Here is a 27,258-nt window from a genome sequence, read left to right as displayed (position 1 = left end):
TCTACCGGACCTAACTTAACAAATTTAGAGGTGTCTCCAAGGATAGTCATCATTTTATTGATGTAATCCTAATCCATTATGACTTTGTCGGTTTTGTGATGACTAAAGATTTATTATGGTGAGGTGTTTTGATTGTACGATAATGTTCACTTCGCCATTTTGATTCACAAAACGAAATAGGTGTGCCTGCATATGAATGTGCGACGTTATTTAGCTTCGCCTTAAGATCAGAGTCGGAAATGGGAGAGACTTTCTAACTGGGAAAAAAAGACTTCAAATTCAGCATATATCTCTTCATGCGTTGGGGATATAGGAGGAATGCAGAAGTCCAAGCCATGGGAAAGAATATTGAGTTCAAGCTCCAAAAACTGCGCGGAAAAGAGATTTAGGACGTTCTGATAACACTCGGGTTCGTCGAGCAGCCATATTTTTTGAGAATCAAATATTGCAAATTTTTTTGATTTTTTAACGTTAATAATAATAATAATAATAATAATAATAATAATAATAATAATAATAATAATATATGTATATATATGTGTGTGTATATATATATATATATATATATATATATAATATATATATATATATATATATATATATATATATATATATAGGGTGGCCACAAAGTCTGGCTACATAATCTATAGGATGCTTCCACAAAGTCTGGTTACTATTTATTACTATATTATTACTAATTATTATTACTATATATATATATATATATATATATATATATATATATATATATATATATATATATATATATATATATATATATATATATATATATATACAGGGTGTCCATAAATCTGGCTACATAATGTAGCCAGACTTTGTGGAAGCATCCTCTAGATTATGTAGCCAGACTTTGTGGCCACCCTATATATATATATATATATATATATATATATATATATATATATATATATATATATATATATAGGGTGTCCATAAATCTGGCTACATAATGTAGCCAGACTTTGTGGAAGCATCCTCTAGATTATGTAGCCAGACTTTGTGGCCACCCTATATATATATATATATATATATATATATATATATATATATATAATGGCTGTATAGTTATAGTTTCTCAGATGCGAATAAACTAAAACGTGATCGATGGACAAACAGAACGTAATTATATATATATATATATATGTGTGTGTGTGTGTGTGTGTGTGTGTGTGTGTGTGTGTGTGTGTGTGTGTGTGTGTGTGTGTTCTAGTATATAATTATAATCGTTCACCTGGACGAGACGAATGCTCCAGAAAATCAAATGTTTATTTTTCTCATTCTCCTATTTACGACTCGAGGTGAGTGTGTGCGTTTCCATTGTTGGTTTAACTCCTACAATTGTTTCATTAATAAATACACGACGTGTTCAAGATGGCGGCGACGGACTCCATTTAAGTTTGTTTTTACTCGTTAACTGTTTTGCGCGTTTGAAGTGGTCGACCATTTTGTTTTAGTCGGCTTGTAGCGCACCTCTTCAGGTGGTCGTTCGAGTGTGGACGTTCAGTCGCCTAAAAAAAGAAAGAGTGGGATATTTTGTTAAGTAGATAAATATTATGTTACTTAACTAGGAGAAGAATTTGTTAAAATAAAAAGGAAAATGGAGTGAATATTTAAAAAAAACAGGGAGAAAAACAATGAAAAGAAAGAAATATGAAAAAATAAATAATTCTTCCACTCTACAAAATAAAAACAAAAAAATGAGAATGTGTATAAATTTGGGCAAAACTTGTCGAAGGCGCTCTGTTTTGGGGTTGTTTTAAAAATGGAATGGAAATTTAAATTTCGTTCCATTTTAGTTTTATAATTACGCATGCGCCAACAAAATCGAAAATAATCGATAAAATCATTTGAAAAATAAATTTAAAAGTTTATGAACACTAATATTTACAAATATACGAATTTTTACACAATAGTAACATTTTGGGGGCAAGAAGACTTCGTCAATGAAGACTTATCTGTAAAGAGTTGCTTTTTATGAGTATTATCCCAAACCTCCCCATGTTAAAAATGGCTTTCGGAATAAACATTCCCAACTTCCGCATTTTAAGAAACATCTTTCGGAAGAAAGGAAAAGATGCTGTTTAGGTATGAGTGAGAGGAAAGGTACATTTTTTGAGAACTCTAAACTTCCTTACTGGAAAATTATACTTTTTCTCAAGCATTTTATTTTTAAATAAAATGTAAGACCAGAACAATTTGAAAAAAAAAAAAAAATTTATTAAAACGGAACGAAATTTAAATTTTCATTCCATTTGTAAAACAACCCCAAATAACAACGCTTTCAATAAATTTGTAGCCAAAAGATGGTCGCTCGAAAAGCAGAAAATTTGCAAAACAAGAATTTATTTTTACAAAAGTGGTAATTTATTTATTTTACCAGCTCTGTTTTTGGCGGGTAATAGTTGATTTATGACTTTCTCATTTCAAAGTTGCAACAACATTATAAAAACTGTAACACAACAAAGCAGGTGGGATTTTAACTTTTCAGAAGATTAATCGCCTGCTTTTGAAAGTCTGGCTATTAGATGCGATGAAATTTAAACAAATTTACAAATCTTCAACGTTTCCTTCAGAATAATCGGGTATGGTTGACCACATATGGAGGGAAAAGAGAAACCATCTACCATTATGGGACGAAATAAAAATTATGGACAGAGAAAAGCAGTGGAGAGTAAGACGACTCGAAAAAGCAGCAGATATGCTGGGCAACGATCACCTACTAAGCAGACCTAGAATAGAAGTAACGCAATATGAGAATATGAGAACCGTTAATTATAAATAGTAGATTATACATACATATATATATATATATATATATATATATATATATATATATATATATATATATATATATATGAAACTATCCTGTACCTCTACAAGGCCGCCATTCGCCCATGTATAGAGTATTGTCACATTTGGGCTCGTGCTTCTGCTACTAGTCTCACTCCTGGACAGGATTCAAAAGCGAGTCGCCAACCTGATAGATCCTGAACTGTTATCTAAGCTTCAACCTCTGTCCCATTGATGAAATGTTGCATCCCTCTGCCTGTTTTACAAGTATTTTAATTGTGGATGCTCCAACGAACTATCTTGTAACGTAAATATCCCCGACAAACCCGACATGCAACAAAGTTCCACCTCTACACAGTAGAGATCTCGAAAGGCTTCTATTTTAATTAATTATAAATAGTAGATTATATATATATATATATATATATATATATGACTACAAATATATTTTAAGCCCCCCCCCCGCCCTCTTTGGGTAGAGTACTGTCGTAAATAATCTCACCCGCTACTTAATTGGCTGAAAATGCGAAGCTCGTTTGTTTGTTTGTTTGTTTGTTTGTTTGTTTACGAAAGGCGATTTTAGCTCTATAAAAGTGGTGGCGGGTGTCTATTTAAATAGACATTCCGACGAGTTATTTACGGGCGTCGATTCCATGGTCGAGTGGGAGAACTGCCGACTGTCAACACGACGGTTCGCGTATATATATATATATATATATATATATATATATATATATCCGAATAAAATGAATTAAATCACGGACTAATGAATCTTGTGGTTCAAGTCTTACAAAATATGTTTGGGAGGTAATATTTTATACAAGACAATCCCATCAAAATAAAATTTCTCAATATACTACATAGAGCAAATTAAAATTACAGTTTTTATATTTAAATTACTTTCAGAAAATATACTTTTCAAAACAAAAATTTATTATTTGAACAAAGAATACAAACATTTAAAGTAATGTCCTTAATCCATGGATTTTCGATGTGGGCTCATCTTCTCAAATAAAAGTCATTAGCAAAATATTGATTCAGGTTTGACAGAATTTCGCTATTAAACACATACCTAAAATATATTAAAGATTAAATCTTTTTAAGGGACATAGAGAAAGAAAATAAAGGTTGAAACAAAAAAGTATGTGTTATTTTTGTATCCGATTAGAATGGTAATCCTTAATTAGAAAAGAATGATGTTATTAGGCTCCACACTGGTTGAAGATTCCCATATTGAAGGTCAAATCCAATTACGTTTAATGAAGTATTTTAGTTGGTCAGGTCCCATTTTTTTAATAATGTAAAATCAGTAGGAGACGTTCTTTATAAAGTAAAATCCAGCTGGTCAAAACGAATATTCCAATAGCTAAACCCGCCATGATAAATTCAAAGTTATTGGAATTTAAAACAGGGTAAAGTTTTTATTTTAAGAGTATAGGGTATTTTTTTTATATTTAATATTAACAATATATCCCGAATTTCTTAAAGCGTTGTTGTAAAACGTCGAAAATTGGTCCAAAGTTATTTTGTCAGCTAATAGATTTGAAACTATATGATTCAAAAGTTAAAATCAGTAAATACCCATAATACAGGGTGGTCGATAGAAAAACGGGAAATTTGTCAAACAACGATTTATTTTTACAAAGAATAATTTTTACAAAGTTTTTCAAAGATAAATTATATTATACTCATAAATACTCAAAATGTCGTCTGTGCACTTCACTGCAGCATCAAACAACGATTTATTTTTACAATACTCACACGGCACCAATCATAAAATAGCAATCACGCATTTTATTTAGGATTTAAGCTGATCTTCAAATTTCCCGCTTTTCTAGGGACCACCCTGTATAAGCTTAAAGACCGGCAATAATAATATAATACAATCTATTCCGAGCAAAAATAAGCTCATCCCAATTGTAAATCCAGCAACAAATTAAATCAGAAATCCATCTTTTAGCTCGAACGTAAAAACAAACATACTTAAAGAATTTTTCAAGATAGTAAAAAAAACTCTTTTAAATACCCTACATTAGTATAGTACATTATTAGACAAAAACTCTATAAAATACGATATTCAACTATGCCGAATTTAGCACAAATAATCATATCACCCAATAATATGAAAATAAAAAGCTCAGACACTTTCCCCGCATATGCCTCATATAAATAAATGTAACTGCAAAAATAAAGATCTATCCTCTGAATAATGATTGCATACATAAGGACGTTGTATATTCTTGCATGGTGACACAACTTCCGATAAATGAAACCAAATATCCAATGACTCAATAAATCAAAATATTTTAACTTTAGTGAACCACACGGCTACCTTAAATAACAACTCACAAAATAACCCCTGTAATGATATTACCAGAATTAACTCGCAACCAAATGACCAATATACATCTCACTCTTCTCCTGAAAGTTATTCAATTCATAACCACCATATATTAAACACAAATCCCGATATTAACCTAAATGGACATTTAAATACTGGAACTAAACTGGAATTTAATATGAAAACTCACGCATATATAGGTGCAACTTCTAATTTAATAAAACTGAGAATCTCAAACCCCATACATTCCTTCAAAAACGAAAATACATAAAAAAAACACTCCTATAACTACCTTAAATAAAAACCTAATACTTAAGAAGAAGATTCCTTTAGACTTTCTCCCTTTCTCTCTTTCTTTACGCATTTATTCAGAATGCATATACACTAGAAAAATGCGAGTATGAAAATTAATATGGTTAAACTTAATTAAAAATTAATATGGTTAAACTTAATTAAAAATTAATATGGTTAAACTTAATTAAAAATTAATATGGTTAAACTTAAATTAAGAATTGATTATATAATGTTATAAATTGAATTTAAAAATTCTTAATGCTGCAATATTTTAAGTTATAAATTTATTATATTTTTTACTAGAATATCTTGTCCTTTTCTTTTCAATGTTTAAGCTTAACCATATTAGTTTTTATGCTATTATAATCCATGATTTTTTCAGGCTTCCAGTAAATTCATTTGTTCTTTTTTAATTTCAGTCCTTATTTTTGCCCCTATAAACATAACATACACATGTGTAAAAAAAAATATGCGGCACTCGTCTGCTTTCAATTAAATCCCTAAATTATCTCCCTTTCATTCTTTCATTCTCTCTGTTTCTCTTTTCGCTAGAGCAACGTGGTTGCTATGGAAACTAGTCATAAAAAACGTCACTCATCTCCTTAAGTTTTTTTTTTACGATTTTGAACACCAGTAAATTCGTAATAACTTTTGTTTTACTGAACGAAAATTGAAATTTTATTTTCACAATATAGCTGAGAAAGTGATCAATAAACTATAAAATTGTTTGAAATTTGGTCGAAAAATCAGTGAGCGGTTAAGCTTTGAAACAGTTCTAGATGACTAAAACTGCCACTTAACCATATATTCACAAACACTACCGTGTTTGAATGATGAATAAGAAATTTCAATTTTTCTTTTCATTTAATTAGAGACTCGAAAACTTTACCAAAGTAGCTTAAAATAACTTTAACAGAGCGACTTTTGCTCTTTAAAATCTCTATTTTATCTGTTAAATTCCAATAACTTAAAATTTATCATGAGTATTTTAGCTAATTGAAATATTCATTTTGACCAGGTGGATTTTACTTTATAAACAAGAACGTCTCTTACTGATTGTTTGTATTCTTTGTTCAAGCAATAATTTTTTTTTGTGAAAATATTATATATATATATATATATATATATATATATATATATATATATATATATATATATATATATATTGGAAAAAAGAATTATATATATATATATATATATATATATATATATATATATATAAGAAAAAAATCCGAAAATAAGAGCATATTATTTATATTTTTTATTTACAGAAAGTTTAGATGAGACAGTACCGATGACGTCTTTCTGTAAATAAAAAATATAAATAAATCTATTTATCCATCTATGTATCTCTTTCTTTCTCTCTCTCTCTCCGTCTCTCTCTCCGTCTCTCTCTCTCTCTCTCTCTCTCTCTCTCTCTCTCTCTATATATATATATATATATATATATATATATATATATATATATAAATTACAATTAAATTTAGCAAAATGATCCAAGATGGCAAAACTAAAGTATATTATAAATATTAAAGAATTAATATTTATAAAGTAATCTTAACCAGATGTAAAAGCTCGATAAAACCAAATAGGAGATAGAGCTTATAATTCTTCACCATATTCCCTGTGCTTCACTTTTTGTTATCAAGTAAGATCTTTGATTTACTTGCAGTTTCATCAAATAATTTTGCATGCAAAATCCGATCCCGCATTTTGCTAATTCATACCCTCTGATGAGAAGGAAAGTATTTCTTGAAACTCCGCGGATTAAGGATTATCCACTTATTTAGTGTTTCCTTTTCAAATTAAATATGTTTTTAACTCTTTTTCAAAGTATTTGTAACACGTTTTATTAACTATTTGCTCTTATATATATATATATATATATATATATATATATATATATATATATATATATATATATATATATATATATATCGAGCCAGAGATGGGTTCGAATCGTTCGGCTGGTGTTAATCGTGACAGCCTGCACTGAAGAATCCCGAAAGGATGAAACACTAGTGTCTGTAGGTATTTAATTATTATAGTAAAAAAATAATTATATATATATATATATATATATATATATATATATATATATATATACGTTTTATTTTTTATTACCGTATCTTTCTGTTAAGTTACATTATTGTTTCAGCTACCCGGCCGTTTTTTTGTCCGTCTGTAGCTTCCTCAGACTTTTACAGACTTTTGTTTTTTGTAAAAGTCTGAGGAAGCTACAGACGGCAAAAAAAAAACGGCCGGGTAGCTGAAACAGTAATGTAACTTAACAGAAAGATACGGCAATAAAAAATAAAACGCATATTTGGTCTACAACAGCATTGAGCACTTTCTTCGGTTTTTATTATTATTATTGAATTAAAAAAAAATGCAAAATAAAAATAAAGAATGCCGTTTAAATTCCCAGGAAAAAAAAATATTGACTTTAACCTATCGCAGACTTAGCACCTTCATAATCAGACTTCTAAAATGTTTATAATGACAAAAGAGAATTAATTTATATAAGGATGGAAAAAAGGGGCCTTAACTAAAATTGTTGAATAGTATTAGACTTAGCACTTGCAAGTATATATATTAGATTTCTTAAATGAAGATTTATCGAATAATAAAACGTCCAATATGATGCTAAGAATGGTGAGAAGCACAACGCTTCAAAATATCTTGGCATAAAAAGCATTTATATCACTTACTCTTATTGATGTAATCTTTTTAAACTGATGTTTAAATCTATACATTAATACATTAAGTAACATACACACAAAAATTGAGAAACATATTACAGTATTTGAATAAATTTTAGTTATTTTAGAATAGGGAGTTGCTTTTGGATCACCCTGTAGTTTGCTCGAATCATTGTTTGGAATGTATAAAGGTAATTTATAGAAGGGAATGCCATTCAGATGTGTAACAGATAGAGGGAAGCTGAAGTAAATTTAACATATAACGGTAGACTGGGCCTTGCAGATCTACCCTTTTTACAAGGGAGTCACCACTATCAAGGCTTAACGGCTACTTGAGGATAATGGTTAATGTGAGACAACAACGGCTAAAGATGCATATACACTTATTCAATCATACCCAACGTAAATTGAATGACGTTCCATTAAAGTCACGTAACAGTCTGACGTCACAGAATAAGTTCAAAGGCTTCGGTTTGGTGATAGGCGAATATTACAAGGATTATTTTAAAGCGAGTGCGTTTTAACATTAATAATTAACTATACTTTAAAAAGGCGTTACTATAGTATTTTCCCGGCAAAAATCCTTGTTTTTCTAATTGCATGTGTCCAAATGTAAAATAATTCATTGCCTTTTGGAAAATAAAATACAATCATATTTGAACCAGTTTTATAAATCCCTCGGCAATTTCTTCAAGAATTGAAACAGAAAATAACTATTCTCGTAATAGTCGTCTACCGCCTAAACATAGCCATTATACTTTATTCTGCGATATCAGCAGGTTACCTGACTTTAACAGAACAGCCTTCTATAATGAATAATTTAATATGCATGTTTACCCAACACCAAAATGATAGGTAGATCTGGAAACCTAGTAGAATTTGATTATTTAAAAAGACGACTCAACAAGAACTTGTTTACATTGGACTTGAAAACGATCATTTTGTAGTTATATGAAAATCAGCCCCGCGGTATTGAGTTCCATAGGCGGGCGTTTCTTGGACAGAAATTTGTTATGGAATTTGTTTTACACACATATCGAGAGTAGAGGAAAATTTTGACAGTGGTTGTAGCCAGACGTGTATTTGTTGCGAATGTTTTATAGGTGGGATAATAGATTAAAGCTCAGTCGAGCATCTGCCATGAAAATAATGATAGAGTAGAGATAGACTAACGCAGCCTCGTCTGTGAGAAAGAGATTGTAAGAAAGAGAAAAAGACATCACTGACTAGATTTCAAAGTTGTCGTTTTTAGAGCAGAAAAGAGTGCTCTGAACATTTATTAACACAATATATATATATATATATATATATATATATATATATATATATATATATGTGTGTGTGTGTGTGTGTGTGTGTGTGTGTGTGTGTGTGTGTGTGTCTATTCATTTAATGACATAAATTAATATACGAAAATATAATTTTATGTTTAATTTTCAGTATTTACTTCAACAGTACTCAATACATAGGTAGAGCTAGGTAGTAACTTGTAAGAGTATATATGGCAATTAAGCTACACAGAACATCCCGCGTTTCATTCTCGTGAGAATTCGTCATAAGCCTGCGAATTCTCACGAGAATGAACCGCGGAATATTCAGTGTAGCTTAATTGCCACATATATTTTTATAACTTACTACTGAACATTTGAATAATACTTGGCGCAGTGCAACTGTTATCAATTATTGAATTATTTTTTTTATACTTTCAACACATTATTAAAGAAGAAAAGTGTGATAACGAACAGAAATTAAATTACGCTAAAATATTTTTACTGTCTTTAGCTTTAATCCAATGTTTAAAAAACACAAATTAGACTAAAGGAGAATAAATGATGGGTAGAGTAGGAAAAAAACTCTATTAAGACGTCTTTCGACCGATACTTTTCAAAATGAACGTCAGCAACGGGATGGAGGGCAACATCGTTTTAAAACCTGATCAAAAGACCATAAATTACTGGCGAGAGTAGAAAAAATAGTATGGGGAAAGGAGAAAAGGAAACAATTCCATCGAACACCCATGAGTTCTAAATTATGGGTATGTTCCTTCTGTTTACACAAATTAATAGATACCACCTCGAGAATTTTAAGGGCATTTTCGAGTGTGCTCTGTGTAAAATAGAGAAAGTTTCATCCAGTGCAGATTTGGTACTGCAATAAATATTCACCGATGACCGACTTATGAGCTAGTACACGCCCAGATGTTGGCCATTTTTGTGCCTACGTATCGAAGGGGTGACATGTTGGTACATTCTAACCTCCAAGCGCTGAATGGTACGCCCCACGTAGTCAGCCTCGCACTGACTGTGAAAACGATAAACCACCACATTGTATTGAGTAGTAGGTATACCACCATTTTGGAAGGAGGGAAACCATTTCCCGTCTCAAACACGGTATATGTTTTTATATAAACACGGTATATGTTTCATATACATTGTATTATATTATTACTTGTGTAAATGTGGTTTGATGAAAGTAACATATGATATGATATTTCGGAAACATTTCCCATCGTCAAATTATATTCAACTTTGGTTCAACCTAGCATTCCAAAATTGTTTTTGCAGCTTTTATTTGTGTATAATGAGGAAAAAGCTGTACTTTCTCGAAGGAAGTAAATAACTTTTACAAAACTAATCTACGGTCGACAAATAAGTTTCTCCTTAATCCCTGAATAAAATCGGCTTCATGATTTATATGCATCAAACGTTATTGTTTTACTTTTCTTTAACTTTTGTCAAACGAAATAAAGTTGCGTATTGTCAAAAACAAAAACAATTTTTTCTAAAAAACAACCGGACTAAGCACCATGAATACATTTTAACAACTTAAAATATAAAAACTTTTTCTAAAATTACTTGATTCTGCATTAAAAAAAAAATTGATATGCCGTAGAACAAAACAACCAAACCAAACACCAGGAATAAATATTTGAAGATATAAAGAACTTGAAGCATAAAAACTTTTCCAAAATTACTTGATTCTGCATTAAATAACACGAAAAGGGTTGATATGCCGTAAAATGAAACAACCAAACCAAACAACGTGAATAAATATTTAAAAATATAAAAAACTTGAAGCATGAAAAAAAAATTTGTTTTTTTCAAAATTACTGGATTCGTGATTAAATAACCCGTAAAGGGTTGATACGCCGTAAAATAAAACTTGCGATCTTCTTTTATCAAGAAAATATGTACGTGGTTGATTTTTTTCCTTTTTTTCCTTTTTAACTTCAAAAGATATATATAGAATTTAGTTGCAATTCAATTCCAATTTCAATTTGATTTATCTTTATTTTCTTCCTGTGTGAATGCATCCAGACTGTCGCTTTAATAGCATGTAAGGATATCATTTTGCCAACAACAAATATGAAAAAAAAAAATAAATAAAAATTAAAGAAAGCAAATAGCGAAATACATCGTCTGTTTGTCTATTTTTTCGACTTCCTTTAATTAGGACGGTCCTCCTAGGGTGTGGGGGATGAAAAAGGAAGTGACGCAGAGATACTAGTCTTGTTATAAGCCATTCTGCGGGTAACAAATGGCGATCTTTAGACATGAAAAGGTCGGGAAACGACAGAAAGCAACGGGTATATCAAGGTGATAGCCACGACATCCATATGTCGCAAAGTCTCGTTATATCTCGCGTGATTTGGTATAACGACGTTGTTTATAATGACATCTACGGTGTCCTGTTACAATATAAATTGAAAAGAAGTTGCTATAATCTAGCATCGTTAATTTTACAAGAATTATGTATTACCTTTTTCATTTGGAAAGCGAACACATTCTAAAAATAATAGGGGGCTTTTGCATCTGCGTTACCGTTTTTTTTTTTTTAATAATAACGTTATTACTAGTTTGGTGCAAAAATAATACCGTTATATATATATATATATATATATATATATATATATATATATATATATATATATATATGTTGAATGCCAAAAAACGAAATTATTTATGCACCAACCTAATATTTCGAAAGCCATACTTAACATGACAATGTGGATATTTTTTATTGTTTTTGTACTTTCATCTAACAATGTCAAATACAAAGAAACATCGTAAAATTGAATTTAACTTGAAAATACTACGAACATTAAAGTATCATATAGAGACGCTAATTTATTATTCGTAGTATGTTATCACCCTATATCCCTGTTTTTAATGAATAGTATCTCCAAATCACCGAAGACGCAATGTAAAATATATATATATAATAATAATAACAATAATAATAATAATAATAGCAATAATAATAGCAATAATAATAATAACAACAATAATAATAATAATAACAACAACAACAACAATAATAATAATAATAATAATAATAATAATAATAATAATAATAATAATAATAATTATTATTATTATTATTATTATTATTATTATTATTATTATTAATTTTTTTAATGGTGTTGCTTTTGGACCGTACGTGAAATCAAAATATTCTTGGCCTTCTGGCTAGGATCCAAGGGTAGTATCTGTTCTGTCTAAATATAGTATAATGATATCGTGATATCGTGCGGTTTCCATTCGCGTTGGGCGTCCATTCAATGTGTCGTAGACTCCAATAAGGATATTGGAGATAAACCATAATAACCAGATATATTCTAAAACTACATTAACCAGATTACTTAGATAAATACTTACAATGGTTACACTGTAAGTGGTGGTTTTCATTCACGCGGAACTTTCACAGAATGCCTAGCAACAATATATTACATATAAAACTTGCCGCTGTGGAATTTCCACGGGTCCCGCGAGTACATAAATAACCAAGAAAGAGATGAGTGAGTTGTTCAATCAATTATAAATTAGAACAATTAAAACAGATTCCATTTACAAATACAGGACTATGGTATGTTTTAGAACATAAATTTCGTGTGTGCTTGTACAAAATTAAAGCTAAAACTGAAGAAAAATATGAATGATGTATGTGCCCGTGACGGAAAGAATTGTAATAATCACGTATATTGATTCAATAATTTTATTTTTTTTTTAATAAGAAAACCAAATTTTAGGGCTAACCGAAGAGTGACTGTTTCGCTGCGCCATTTTGAAAACAATCTCAAAACAGAAGGAAAAACTCAAGTTTTTGGGAAGTTTTTGCTATAATATCTACGAATTACCATTAATTATTTTATTTATAAAAATAAAAATATATATGATTTTTGAAATACGATATTTTTCTTCAGTCCCCGGTACGTACATTATATACATTTTTCTATAGTTTTTTTTTTTTTTGTTTTTATGTTTAATATATATATAGGGCAATTCGGTACAAGCACCATTTTGTTTTATTAAAGTGTATAGATAAAGGCCTTAGAGAAACAAACGTTGATTAACTAACATTTATAATAAAAGATAACTGAAAAACCACAGTTTGTTTTTTTTATCGATATTGGATTGAGGGTTTTTTGTTTTGTTTTGTTTTTTCGAAAAACACATTTGCTTTTATTAAATCCTTTTAAATGTCTAACGAACGAGGAAAAAACGACACAACTGATCAATTCGGATTAATGGAATTTTTAATTAAACTTAAAATCTTTAATAACGATATTCCGCCATTTTGTTTTTTAGATTGCATTCGTTTTTTTCCCCGCCAAAAATGTTAATGTTATTTTCTCATCTTGTTAGATTATTATCTGCACATTTTTATTGTTAACGTTTTAATTAGTTTGAAATGTTTAATCGAAATTTGAAGTTTTATGATTTTTCAATAAATATTAATTATTCTCTTCATTTTTTCCACTATACCGTAAAGTTGCTACCTACTCGCTAACATTTCTAAACACGCCATTAATTTACATATCATTTATATAATAATGCACTAAGAAATTCCGTACGCACGTTATCATCTTTAACACATATACAAAAATTAAATCGTCTGATAGTGATTGGTAATATTATATTATGGCTGAGCAACGTCGGATGTGAGTGGCCAACATTCGAAGTGGTGACAGTGGTTTGGAAATAGCAAAGGGTTTTACTAACGGAAGAATGTTTTGAAATAGGACTGGAATTTAATGTAGAAATAATTAAGTTAGAAATATGTAGTATATATATATATATATATATATATATATATATATATATATGATGAAAATAATGGAAATAGTATTCCGACAAAATAGAGAAAATAAAAAAGGAACAAACCGTATTATGTGTTCACCAACGTTTCGTCTTTATTTCGAGACTTCCTCTGGGTGAATGAGATTAAGTATATTTTTTGGTTTCTTAATCTCATTCACCCAGAGGAAGTCTCGAAATAAAGACGAAACGTTGGTGAACACATAATACGGTTTGTTCCTTTTTTATTTTCTCTCTCTCTCTCTCTCTCTCTCTATATATATATATATATATATATATATATATATATATAAAGATGTTTGATAAAATAGGATTGGAATGTTTGGTTTTCATAAACAAATATACGTGACAAAAGACCAGGTAAGGATCTTTGGTTACGTAGATACATGACGTAACGAGTTTAGAGACAACTTAGAAACATTCAGTCTGTAACGGCAGATGGCAGCCAGCAGGAGCAAGATCGATAATTAAATTGTAGACAGGACTGTATCAGCGTTCAGTTTTTCCAAGATGGGAACCACATTCTGGAATAAAGGTTGCAGAAAAGAAATCCGATGTCTGTTATTCTTGGTAGAATTGTCGTTGCAGCTTTCCATCCAACAACATCAAAGATAGGCCAAGTGTGTTCTCTAATTTGCCTAATATAGTAAAACCATGAAATGGTATTCGTCCCTTCTGTTGAAGGTATGTCTTCCTTTTGTCTGGCAAGAGACAAAGATGCTTATTCTGTCCCTTATTTGTTGTTATATGTTAACATACGCCAGATAGGTTGTTTTGTGACATTTTGAAAACTAGACGATCACAGGTAAATACATGCATGAAAACAAACGCATATTCAATATGACACTCGCTAGATACACGTGTTTATATTTGCATAATATATACACAAGGCAACCGTTCGCTCATGTATGGAGTATTTTTGTCATATTTGGACCGGTGCATCTGCTACTAGTATCTCCCTTTTAGACAGAGCTCAAAAAATAGTCACCAACCTAATAGGTCCTGCACTATCAGCCAGGCTTCAGCCGCTGACGAAATGTTGCATCCCTGTGCTTGTTTTTACAAGTATTTTAATGGTGGATGCTCCGACAAACTACAAGCCCTTGTGCCACCTCGACGGAAATACAACTGACAAACATTACAAGCAACAAACTTTATCACTTCCGAAACTAATAGTCACACAGCGGCTATAGGGGCCTAAAATGATTGGATTTTTTTTTTATGGACCGTTCTTTTATGAGTCTTTAGCCGGTTAAAATAGTTTTTAAGAGGTCAAAAAAGGTTCAAACTCGAAAAAATCGTCATACATTTTGTACATTCTAAAAGTTTATTTTTAATCAGTACATATACGTGTCACATTGGTACAGTGGTAACGCCACCAGCTTTGGAAGCTACAGTTTTGCTTTCGGTTTCGATCCTAGTTGATGGCACACGAATCCTTTCTTTTAACTTTTGAAATCACGGCTCTGTAATAATATATTCGAAATCTGGACGAATTAAAATATTATATTTAACCGCATGTTACGACCGGGCAAAGCCGGGTGCCCTCCTTGCTAGTTTTAAGTAATCGACTTAGTTTTCAGCCTCCAAAAGAGTGTCATTTACAAATGATTTTTTACCAAGAACTTTATCCGTTACGCCAAGGGTCCTTCGACAAGATACACCTGAAAATGTTGGAGGTTACATCAACCGAAACATTGCAAAAATACTAATGATAAGAGCAGTAGTCAAAATAATCCAAACAATATGAATTATTAAACGCCATCTCAAAAATTCATAAACAATGTATTACTTTATATTATTTGTATGGTTTGAACTATTGTTCTCATGTTGATTGCTTTTCACACCGTTTCAGCCAATGTAACAACCGACCGTCTTCAGGTGCATTCACATTGGATGTTATTAGTGAATGGTAAAAAAATGGTTGATCTTTTTGTTTCTCCAAAGAAATCTATTTATTTTTATAAAAAAATTTAAAAAAAAAGAAAAAGAAATAGACTTGGTTATATTTGCGTTTTGAATTTCTAACGGCTATGTTGGTTGGGGAAACAAAAAAAAAAACAAGCATATTTTTCACCGTTCCCCAATAACATCCAGTATGAATGCACCTGAAGACGGTCGGATGTTACGTCGGCCGAAACGTTGTGAGAAAAACAACCAAGATGAGAACCATAGAACAAAGAATCCAAATAATACAAAAAATAATTATAAATCCTTATCTAAAAAATATACAAGCATCACATAAAAGTACGACTTGTTCTATGTTTAGTATTGTATCTTAATTTGACTGTCTTTAAAATGAATAAGCGGCATATCAACCCTTTTGGGAGCCATCTAATTCCGACACCCTATACTTATTGCTAACTAGCCTGGATGCCCGACGTTGCTCGAGTGTTTGGAGGTGTGTGTTGAGCAAAAAAAAAAAAAAATAGTGGTAGTAGGCAGGCAGGCAGGCAGGCAGGCAGGATCGAACCCTTTTTTTTTTTTTTTTTTACAAAGGTATCACCACATTATCAAGGCCCAGAGGCCACTCAATGATAAGGGTTAAAGAGTGTACAGTAGAAATTGGTCAATATAGTAATCATTAGTAATGAAAATTTGGTAAATTTAATAACTTATATGGAACGGCTCATCAAGAACTTATTTACTTTAGACTTGAACACAACCATATTGTAATCAGCCGGAAAGCAGGAAAACGGAAGACAATTCCACAGGCGTGCAGTTCTAAGAAAGAAGCTTTGTTCATGGAATCTACGTTTAGGTTTAGGCACAGATAAAGAGTGGGGGAAATTATTGATAGTATTTACAGCTAGACGAGTGTTTCTTGTGAAAGTTTGGCGAGGGGGGACCATAGATTGAAGCTCAGTTGAACACTTTCCATGAAAATAACGATACATCAGAGACAAACTCGCAACATCTCTTCTGTGAGATAGAGGTTGCAAGGAGGAGAAAAGGACATCTCCTACGAGGCTACGAAGTCTATTTTGAACTCTATCAAGGCAGGACAAGTCCTTTCTAGCAGCTCCTGCCCAGATGTGGCAACAGTATTCCATCCTTGGACGTACCTGGCTCTTATATAGATAGAGAATAGCATCAGCAGTGAGATATCTACTGGATCGATAGAAAGATCCCACCATTTTTCCAGCGGCCTTGGCAACAGATTTGATATATGTGTTCCATTTAAGATCAGGAGTAATGGTCAAGCCCAGAAGCTTGTCAAAACTTGAGGCCTCCTGAAGACGAGAGCCATTCATTTCAATTGATGACAAATGTGGATTAGAATGTTGATGATGTAAAGAGAGAAGCTTGGTTTTAGATGGATTAAAAGTAACCAGCCACTCCTTTCCCCATTGTACTACGTGCTCAAGATCAGAAGAGAGAGAATTGGAGAGAACTTGGTCGTTTACTGTCTTAGATGTGGTACCATAAATGGTAGTGTCGTCAGCATAAATGTCTACAAATGATGTAAGGATATGATTTGGAAGATCATTAATGTAGATCAGGAAAAGAGTTGGGCCCAGGATGGATCCCTGAGGGACACCGGCATTAATACTGTGAGCTTCTGATTTTTGCCCCTCAACTACTACTCTTATGAACCTATCAGAAAGAAATGATTTAATAATTGAGAAGACTTTTCCAGCTATACCGCGAAGGAGAAAAAGAACGCGAAAGAAAAGTGACGTCTTAGCTGTTGCGCTCATCGCCAAACCGAAAGTGGCCAAGGTTTAAATTAAGGCTAATCAATTGAAAAGAGGGGGATAACTTTCGAAAATATCGGCGAAAAAAAAATCGACCCCTCCCTGTAGAAAAGTGCTCAGTTAAGGGTGAATAAATTAATGTTTTTGGCCAATTTTTAGATAAGTGTCGCCCGAAGAGTCGAGCTTCAAAACGATATCAATATTATGAACATCTGTCGCCTCTGTCAAAAGTTGTAGGAAGACATACAAACATAAGAAAAGGCTTCCTTTAGTCTTGACAGACTATGGATACCCACTGTAAGGGTGCCTGTGCGTGAAACTTTTGTGGTAAGAGTTGCGAAATATCCAACCACACCTCTCCTGAGGCGACATTGTTAAATAGCAGTGGCAAGTGAAGGTTCAGGACGACTGGAAACAATGCCGAGATAAGCAGAAAGCATATGCAGCGCCTAGAATTCCCAAATGGTCACCCATCTGGTACTAGTTAGGCTCATCGTTGCTTAACTTCGGTGATCTGACGAGAACCGGTGTGCCAACGCGATTATGCCGTACATAAACATGCATGATGGCAGCAAACTCGTTCTCGAGTATTGCCATTACTTAATACATCTTTGGCTCAAATGAGGCAGACATGAGCGCCACCAGCAGCACGTGCTGGGGGGTCATTTCTATGACCATTCTACAGTCCTGCACATCTGCCGATGACCGGGTCCAGGCTGTGGTGCCCTGAAAACCTGCCGGATCAGACCAGCCTTTATTTCCATTGACGGCTATATCCACATCAGACCTCATTGAGTGTCCGTTTGCCGTTTTAGGCTACATCCAGTCTTTTTGTTATCGAGATACACACTGATGGTAAAATGTGTATTCCATTACATATCAAGTAATGCCTGTGCTTGAAGCTTTTTTTATAGTGAGGACAGACTTTGCACCGAGACAATTCCACTCTTTGAACAACAGCCACATTGAACCAAAAAGAAGAGCAAGTCAACATCATTGGATGCAGCAGTCGCCGCAGGTTTTATATCAGGGTTTTCATTCTCCGCGGTTTACAGAGCCCTCTCCACCCATCATGCCATTTGACCCATTACTGGGACTTAGGTTGCTGGGCACCAGAGCATATTCCACACGCTGGTGGGTCATGTATGTCGCAGCTTACAGGGCCTAAGCTCCTCTGGAGGTTTCTGTCAGTATTACCTCACCCTTAGCCTTTGGTTAAAAAAACCTTGGCCCACAAGGCAGTGGAGGTCCAGTTATACGGCGCAGGACATTCGCCGTTCATCAGTGCACGTGGGGTTTATTTGTCTGGGAGAAGCACAGTATGACGCTAAGACGTCTGTGTGCTTTTACCACACGTCCACACCAGACCTTGTCACCATAAATATACACACATACATACATACATACATACATACATACATACATTTAAACAGACAAGTGAGATTTATATTATAGAAGATGGTACATTGAAAGCTTCTTGTCTTCATAAACTCCTAGGACTGATGGATATTTTAGGAGAGTAGAAAGTAGTGATTTGACGATTCCAATATTTTCCCCCTGATTCCGATACAATTACCGATTCCGATTCTTCTCATATTTTTAACTGTACAGTCATATTGGGGTGGGGGTTACAGCAAAAAAAACCCACGACGTATGTACATATATTTTCTCGAACGTAAAAATATGATTGTTGCGGTGATCTATATGTGAATCGTTTGATCATTAATACGAGCCGTGGAAAATTAAGTTGGAAAGGAAAAACAAACAAATAACAAGAAAACCGTTTCGGCATCGGAAAACACATACAAATTTTTCCGATTCCGATACTGATTTCAACACTAGTTCCGACCCCCTCCCCCCAAGGAAAGTTCCAATTGTTTCAATTCCCGATTCCGATATCGATTAATCGTTCCAATTCTAGTAGAAAGTGAACCTTGATTTTACTTTCGCCACCATTATAACTCTCACTTCCCTTATTTTGTCATTTAGTCCTCACATTCCATGAGCAATGTTTCTGACAAAGAGGAAAGAATTACTGTTTTCTAGGTCGTGATCTATCCTTGTAATATTTTTTTGTTTTTGTTTTTGACATTAAAGTAGAATTTTTAGCCCCTTACATTAAATGGGTCCATGCTTTATCCCGAGCGATTTCGATTACAAAACATGTGATCGATAAGATAGTCTATCTAACGTAATCGGTGAAAAGTAGAAAGTAGACCTTTGGTTTACTTCCGACTCTCTCGTAACTCTCACTTTTCTAATTTTGTCCTTTAGTCCTCACATTCCATGGGTGGCGTTTCTGACAAAGGGAGAATAATTGCTGTTTTGTCAGTTGGAATCTATTTCATCTAATATTTATTGTTGGTTAGTTTATAACATTAAAGTAGAACTTGTTTTTCTTAGCTCCATAAATCAGGTGGCTTCATATCGTGTCTGGAGCGATAGTTGGATAATTCTACCGTTTAAGAAAGTGCCTGGGTCATAATGCAATCCCCAACCCGCTTAATAATCAGATACGTCATAAGACGCAGTGCTGCTACCACATCTGGAGAAGTGCTGTCTTGATCGAATATAAAATCAACTTCGAAATCTAGTGGAGGGAGAGGGAGCATATCCTTCCTCTTCTCTGTACATCACCTTTCTCACAGAAGAGACGTTGCTGCTCTTTCACTACTCTATCGTTTGTTTTATAGCAGATGCTCGACTGAGCTTCAATCCCTGCTTTCTACTTGTAAGTCTATCAGCAAGAACTCGTTTCGCTATCACCAGTGTCATGAACTTTCATTTCACTTTCTGTGTGTCTAACAAGAAATGAAGTTTCCATGAACGAGTTTTCTTTCCCGGAGCTTTCCATCCATGGATACGTTGCCACCAGATTGCTTTTCTGCTGGCTGCATCATGGTCGTCTTCAAATCCAATATTAATAAGTAGTTGACATAAGTCATTAAAATTTATTCATTCTGTTCAATGCTCTCATAATGTTAATCATTCAACTGCCAATCTACCATCTGAATAACCCTTATCCTCGAGTGGCTTTTAACTGTAATAAACGGTGAGTCATAGTAAATAAAAAAGTTCTTGGCATGCTAGCTGGGTATCGGGGTAGCTATAATACTATTACTACTACTGCTGCAACTACTACTACTACTACTACTACTACTAATAATAATAATAATAATAATAGTAATACAATTATTATTATTATTAATAATAATAATAATAATAATAATACAACGTAAAACAATATTGTTTAAACTATTATAACTAATAATAATACTATTCCTACTACAACTAATAATAATAATAATACAAATAATGATATCACTACTACAACTACAAATAATAATAATTTTTTTTACATGGAGGTCACCACTTATCAAGGCCCGAAGGCCATTCAGGGATAAGAGTTATTGCATGTACAGTAATCAATGAGATAGTATTGTAGCAATCATTAGTATTGGTGGTTTTGATAGAGTGTCTTACTTAAGGGGGCGGTTTGTCAGGAGTTTGTTTATGTTGGACTTAAAGACGTATAATATTTGTTTATGTTGGACTAGACGTATAATATTTGTTTATGTTGGACTTGGAGACGTATGATATTACGTTCTTACTACAACTAATAATAATAATATTACTACTGCTGCGATTACTAGTACTATCTAAAATATTCGTATTTATGAACCTTTCCACGAGGGCGTAATGTAATACACAATTAAGTTTAACATAGACCACAAACACCGCAATGGCAGTAGAGCCAGTATCAAGTACCCATAAAGATGACTGAATCGAATTCATCCGTACACCCTGATAGGGGTGCCTCAAGCGATCGATCATATGCCAATCCTTTTCTAATCTAATAGCTTTACTGTCTTCGCTAGTAGGAGGCTATGCCTAGGAAGGGTACCGTCTGAAATACGAACAGAACCAGGGGCTCATTAATATAAAAAAGCCCATAGCTGGAGAGAGAGATATATGTATGCGTTCTCAATGTTCTTATAGTGTAAGTGAACGCAGTAGCCCTAAATTAGGTTAGAAAATTGATTAGCTGTGTTGCTATCACTAATATCGCATTAACTTCTCCGGTTCCACAATATAATGCTGTCTGAAATATCGGCTTTAATGCACCGAATATTGCTGTTATTGTTTTTTTTTTCTTTTCCCTGTGAAAAACTCGATCAGCCAAAAACATAAAGCAACATTTTTTCTCTACAGAACAACCAAACCAAACACCAAGAATAAATAGTTGAAGATGTAAACATCTTGAAGCATAAAACTGTTTCAAAAAATTATCAGATTCAGCATTAAATAATCCCGAAATGGTTGATACACAGTAATAGAAAACAACCAAACCAAACACCATATATAAATATTTTATGATGTAAACAATTCGACGCATGAAAACTTTTTTTTCCCAAATTACTGGATTCGACATTAAATAACCCGAAAAGAATTGATATATCGTACGAGGTGCCTTCAATAAGTTTCCAAACTGTTTTTGCACAGGCATCTAAAATTGTCGAAGACTCTTGAAAATTCAGTATGTTATTGCTATACATATTATGAGATGACTGATCAATTTTTATGACTTCAGGTTCAAATGAACAGCCACAACAGGAATTGGATTACGCCCTACTAAAACTTGATTGTCACAGCTGGTGAATTTCAAACATGCAATTTGGACGTGAAGACACTTTAGAAGAAGAATATGCAATAAAATTCTGTTTTAAACTTGGAAAAATGCAAGAGAAACGTATGGAATGTTACAGATTGCTTTGGAACAATCTTGCATGAGTCGAGCATCAGTTTTTGAGTGGCATAGGAGATTCAAGGAAGGTCTGTGAGGGATGATAAGAGTTGTGGGAGGAGTAAGACAGTCAGAACACCAGAGTTGATTTGGCCAAATAAAGAATTTCATGGATATGAACCGTTGCGTGTCTATAGAGACAATAAGTGCACATTTTGATGTCAGTGTGGGAACTGTTCATACAACCATTCACGAGGGACTGAAGATGCGGAAGATTTGCACGAAGTTTGTCCCAAAGGTACTCAGAGAAGTTCACAGACATTTGACCAAAATGGGCATCAAGACAGTTCCTCACCCTCCCTATAGTCCAGACCTTGCTCCCTGTGACTTTTGGTTATTCCATAAACCCAAGGAAAATCTTAGAAGCTGTTATGAGACAGTTGAAGAGATGAAAGAGGCTGTGACGAGGGTCATTGACATGCTCACACAAGAGGACTTCCATGGGGCCTTCCAGAAGCTGTTGGAACGGTTGCAAACGGAGGCGATTACTTCGAAGGGGACTAGAGTTTCATGCGTGTACTTATAAATAAAAGGTGGCTGGTTACTTTTAATGCATCTAAAACCAAGCTTCTAGTAGTAATAATCTATGCGCTGATACCAATCTGGCATCGGTGAAACGAATAGCTCTCGCCTTGGGGAGGCTTCATGTTTTGACAAGCTCTTTACCTGAAATGGAACACATATATCAAATCAATTGCCAACGTCGCTGGGAAAATGGTGGAATCCTTATACCGCTCCAGTACATATCTCATTCCTGATGCAGTTCTCTACCTATATAAAAGCCAGGTACGGCCAATGATGGAGTACTGCTGCCAAATCTGAGCTGGAGCTGCTAAAAGTAGCTTATCCTTTCTTGACAGAATTCCAAATAGACTTCGTAGCGTAGTGGGAGATGCCCTTTTCTCTTCCTTGAAACCTTTTTCCCACAGAAGAGACGTTGCGAGCCTGTCTTTGCTTTATCGTTATTTTCATGGCAAATGCTCAGCTGAGCTTCAATCTATGGTCCCTCTCGCCAAACTTTCAAGAAAAACACTCGTCTAGCCAAAATTACTATAAATAATTTCCCACACTCTTTATCTCTGGCGAAACCTAAATGCAGATTCCATGAACAAAGATTCTTTCTTAGAACTGCACGCCTGTGGAACTCTCTTCCGATTGCCTGCTTTCCAGCTGACTACAATCTGATTGTCTTCAAGTCCAACGTAAACAAGTTCTTGATGAACCGTCCTCCTTAGTAATCCAATTTACTAAATTCCCACTACTTATGTTTACTACGCTATAATCACATTGACTAATGTATACCCATTAACTCTTATCCTCGAGTAGCCGAGCCTTGATAAGTGGTGATTCCTGTGTAAAAAAGGGTCCCTGTAAAAAAAGTCTGGAAGCTTGTTGAAGGCACGTCGTAAAACAAAACAAGCAAATCCTAACCCTAACCCTAACCCTAACCCTAATCCTAACCATAACCCTAATCATAACTCTTTACATGCATCGTTTTGTTATTCTTTTTTCTTCCCTGGACGTGAAAGTAATGTTAATTTTATTAACGCATGAATCCAACGGACAATTCCACATTTTATAAACAACTTATGAGATATGATTATACAGTTGCTTCGTGCGTCCGTGTTAGCGGCCGCAACTAATTGTATTTATTAGAGGAAGCCATCGTGTTTTTTCCTGACGTGTCATTTATCCTTTATTATTATTTCAGAATATTACCAACGGACACTGGCCCTTAAGAGGCAGAACCCACAGCTCCGCATTCTCTTGGCCGTCGGTGGCTGGAAGATTGGATCGAAGCCTTTCCTCCAAATGATGCAATCGGAATACACTATGAAAATATGGAGTCAGAATGTGATTCGTTATCTTCGCAAGTAAACAAACACAGATTTCTGTTATTCTTATCCGCACGGCGGACATAGTTCGCACCTGGCTATTTGCAAGGAGCGCTTTGTTATTGTTTCCGGTTTAGTAACATTTCCTTTTTGAAATCTATTAATTCATGTCCCCATGGGCGTCATGTCGTTGTTATAGTATAGAGCTGTTGCCTCTACGTTCCGGGTTCGATTTATGCTACGACTGTTCAAAAAGGCATTAACCCATATATTCTGCCCCTCCCGACAATACATAAGGTGACAGTACAATACTTTACGACGGTAGAAACAAAATGGATGTCAAAATAGAATTTTATGTAAAAATAGAAACTTACTGAAAGTAAAATGAAATACGAAACCAGTACACAGCATGAAAAATAATTATTTATTTGCGGACTGTTATCCTCATCTTCATAGTTTTTATTGTTTCATCATGTTTCAGCCAACTCATCCTCTGGCCTTCTTCAGGTGATTAATCCCTATGAGATAGACATGCTAAGTCTTGTAACATTATACCCAGTAATTACTGCCTTCCATAGTTGTTGTTGTCTCACTACGTTTTGGCCAACTAATCCTTCGGCCTGCTTTGGGTATGATTGAAACCGCTATACACTCTGACACGGGACCCGAAAATATATAAATAAATAAATACACAAACTACTCATCTCAAAGGATTCCAATGAAAAATAACATTAGGTTGGTGCAAAAATAATGTCTTTTTTTATCAGATATATATATATATATATATATATAATATAATATAAAGCTGAATGTGTGTGTGTGTGTGCGTGTGGTCACGAATAGGCTCCTATATGGTTGACTATTTTAAAAAAACTGATTACCTATAATGATAGAAGATGTATCGAGACACAAGAATGGGTATGTTTGATCTGGCAGAACGGTGGCCCATTAAAATTGCGGGGTCTGCGTTCGCGCCTGGTCCACAAAGTATGGAAATAGAAAATTAAAAAAATTAAAAAAAAAAAGTTTACAAATGTTTCTGATATAGATGTACATAAGAATACTTTGATAAGTATGTTTTAACTTAAATAGAGATGGTATAATAAAATTGTGGGGTCTGCGTTCGCGCCTGGCCTCCATAGAATGGAAATAGGCACAAACTTTAATAAAGACTTTTCATATCTATCTGCGTAAGTATACTTTGATAATTATGTTTCAGTTTGAAGAAATATGGTATAATAAAATTATGGAGTGTTCGTCCGCGCTTGACCTCCATAGTATGGAAATATGTCACAAAGTTTAACAAGGTTTTTTTTATATAGATCTTCAGAATATTGTGATAAGTGTTTCAGTGTGAACAGGTATGGTATAATAAATTATGGGGTTTATCTATTTTATTTTTACTTTCATGGTATTTTGCTTTGGTTTTGATACCCCCAAATTCGAAGCTATCTCTTTACCACCCTTCCTTTACATACTTTCATAAATCAGAGTCCATTTTCTGTAGGCTGTTTTTGAACCCAGTCAACGACGGGTACTTTTGCTAGTATATATATATATATATATATATATATATATATATATATATATATATATATATATATATATATATATATATACAGGGTGTCCCAGAAGTCGCGCACCATGTAGATTTATATAAAAACAAATATGAATATCAATGAATATCAATTTTATTAATCAAAATCACAATAGATGCTCAAATTGTTCACCTTCAGCCTGAATACATGCATCGATTCTCTTTATTTCTTTATTTCTGTGTTTTAAGAAAACGATGTACTGATGGTTTGCTAATCGTAAGCTCCTGGCTTATTCTCCTTACTGATTTCACGGGGCTTCTAGCGACATTCCCCAAAACCATAGTTGATGTTTCCTCATCAGTTACACTCTTTCGTCGACCACATCTCTTGCGGTCAGCCACTGAACCTGTTTCTTGGAAACGTTTGATCAAACGGCAGACAGTGGTATGGCTCAATGGTTTTTCTCGCTCGGGATGAGTGCGGTTGAATTCTTTAGCTACCGAGCGGTATGTAGCCCCATCTCTTCCAAACATAAAAATCAAGTTAACTCTTTCTTGCATTGTTAATTTCTCGCCCATATCGAATAAAATCTGAAACAAAAAAAATATAAATATAAATATAAATATATGGTGCGCGACTTCTGGGACACCCTGTATATATATATATATATATATATATATATATATATATATATATATATATATATATATATATATATATATATATATATATTCTCTTCTTCTTCTCTTCTCTATCTCTTCTCTTATATATATATATATATATATATATTATATATATATATATATATATATATATATATATATATAAATAAAATGAACTCATTTTTTCTCGTCTGATTTTGACATTAATAGGATTAAAAATCAAGATATTTCATGCAAATATAATATGCACAAACGGCAGAACAATATCTGAGGTGTGTTATAGGCTTATTATTTCTCAAATTCCTCGATAATCTTAGATTTCTATACTTTTTCTGCTGAGAAGTCACGGCCAAAATCGGTTAAGATCAATGGAAGTGGTAAAATATTTTCTCTCTAAAAAAAATCCTCCTCCTCCTGCCACCACTTAACACCGTTTGGGGATCGTTCACAAGGAACAGTTGAGAAGAGAACACCG

At 33.3% G+C, this 27,258-nt stretch overlaps 1 protein-coding gene and 1 pseudogene across 1 annotated transcript in view; one reads left to right on the top strand and one right to left on the bottom strand.

Annotated features, from left to right (window-relative positions):
• LOC145294260 (chitinase-like protein 3) overlaps nucleotides 1–27,258 on the top strand; it is a 123,341-nt gene that overhangs the window by 40,423 nt on the left and 55,660 nt on the right. Inside the window, exon 3 of the mRNA XM_080141359.1 lies at nucleotides 24,460–24,622. Coding sequence (XP_079997485.1) covers nucleotides 24,460–24,622 — 163 coding nt within the window. The remainder of the gene's footprint in view (nucleotides 1–24,459; nucleotides 24,623–27,258) is intronic.
• LOC145294460 (5S ribosomal RNA) lies at nucleotides 18,382–18,498 on the bottom strand (annotated as a pseudogene).

Source organism: Euprymna scolopes, chromosome 15 (genome assembly GCF_053919585.1).
Source record: "Euprymna scolopes isolate OS-2025 chromosome 15, ASM5391958v1, whole genome shotgun sequence".
NCBI lineage: Eukaryota > Metazoa > Mollusca > Cephalopoda > Sepiida > Sepiolidae > Euprymna > Euprymna scolopes.
This window is presented reverse-complemented; position numbering and strand designations above follow the sequence as displayed.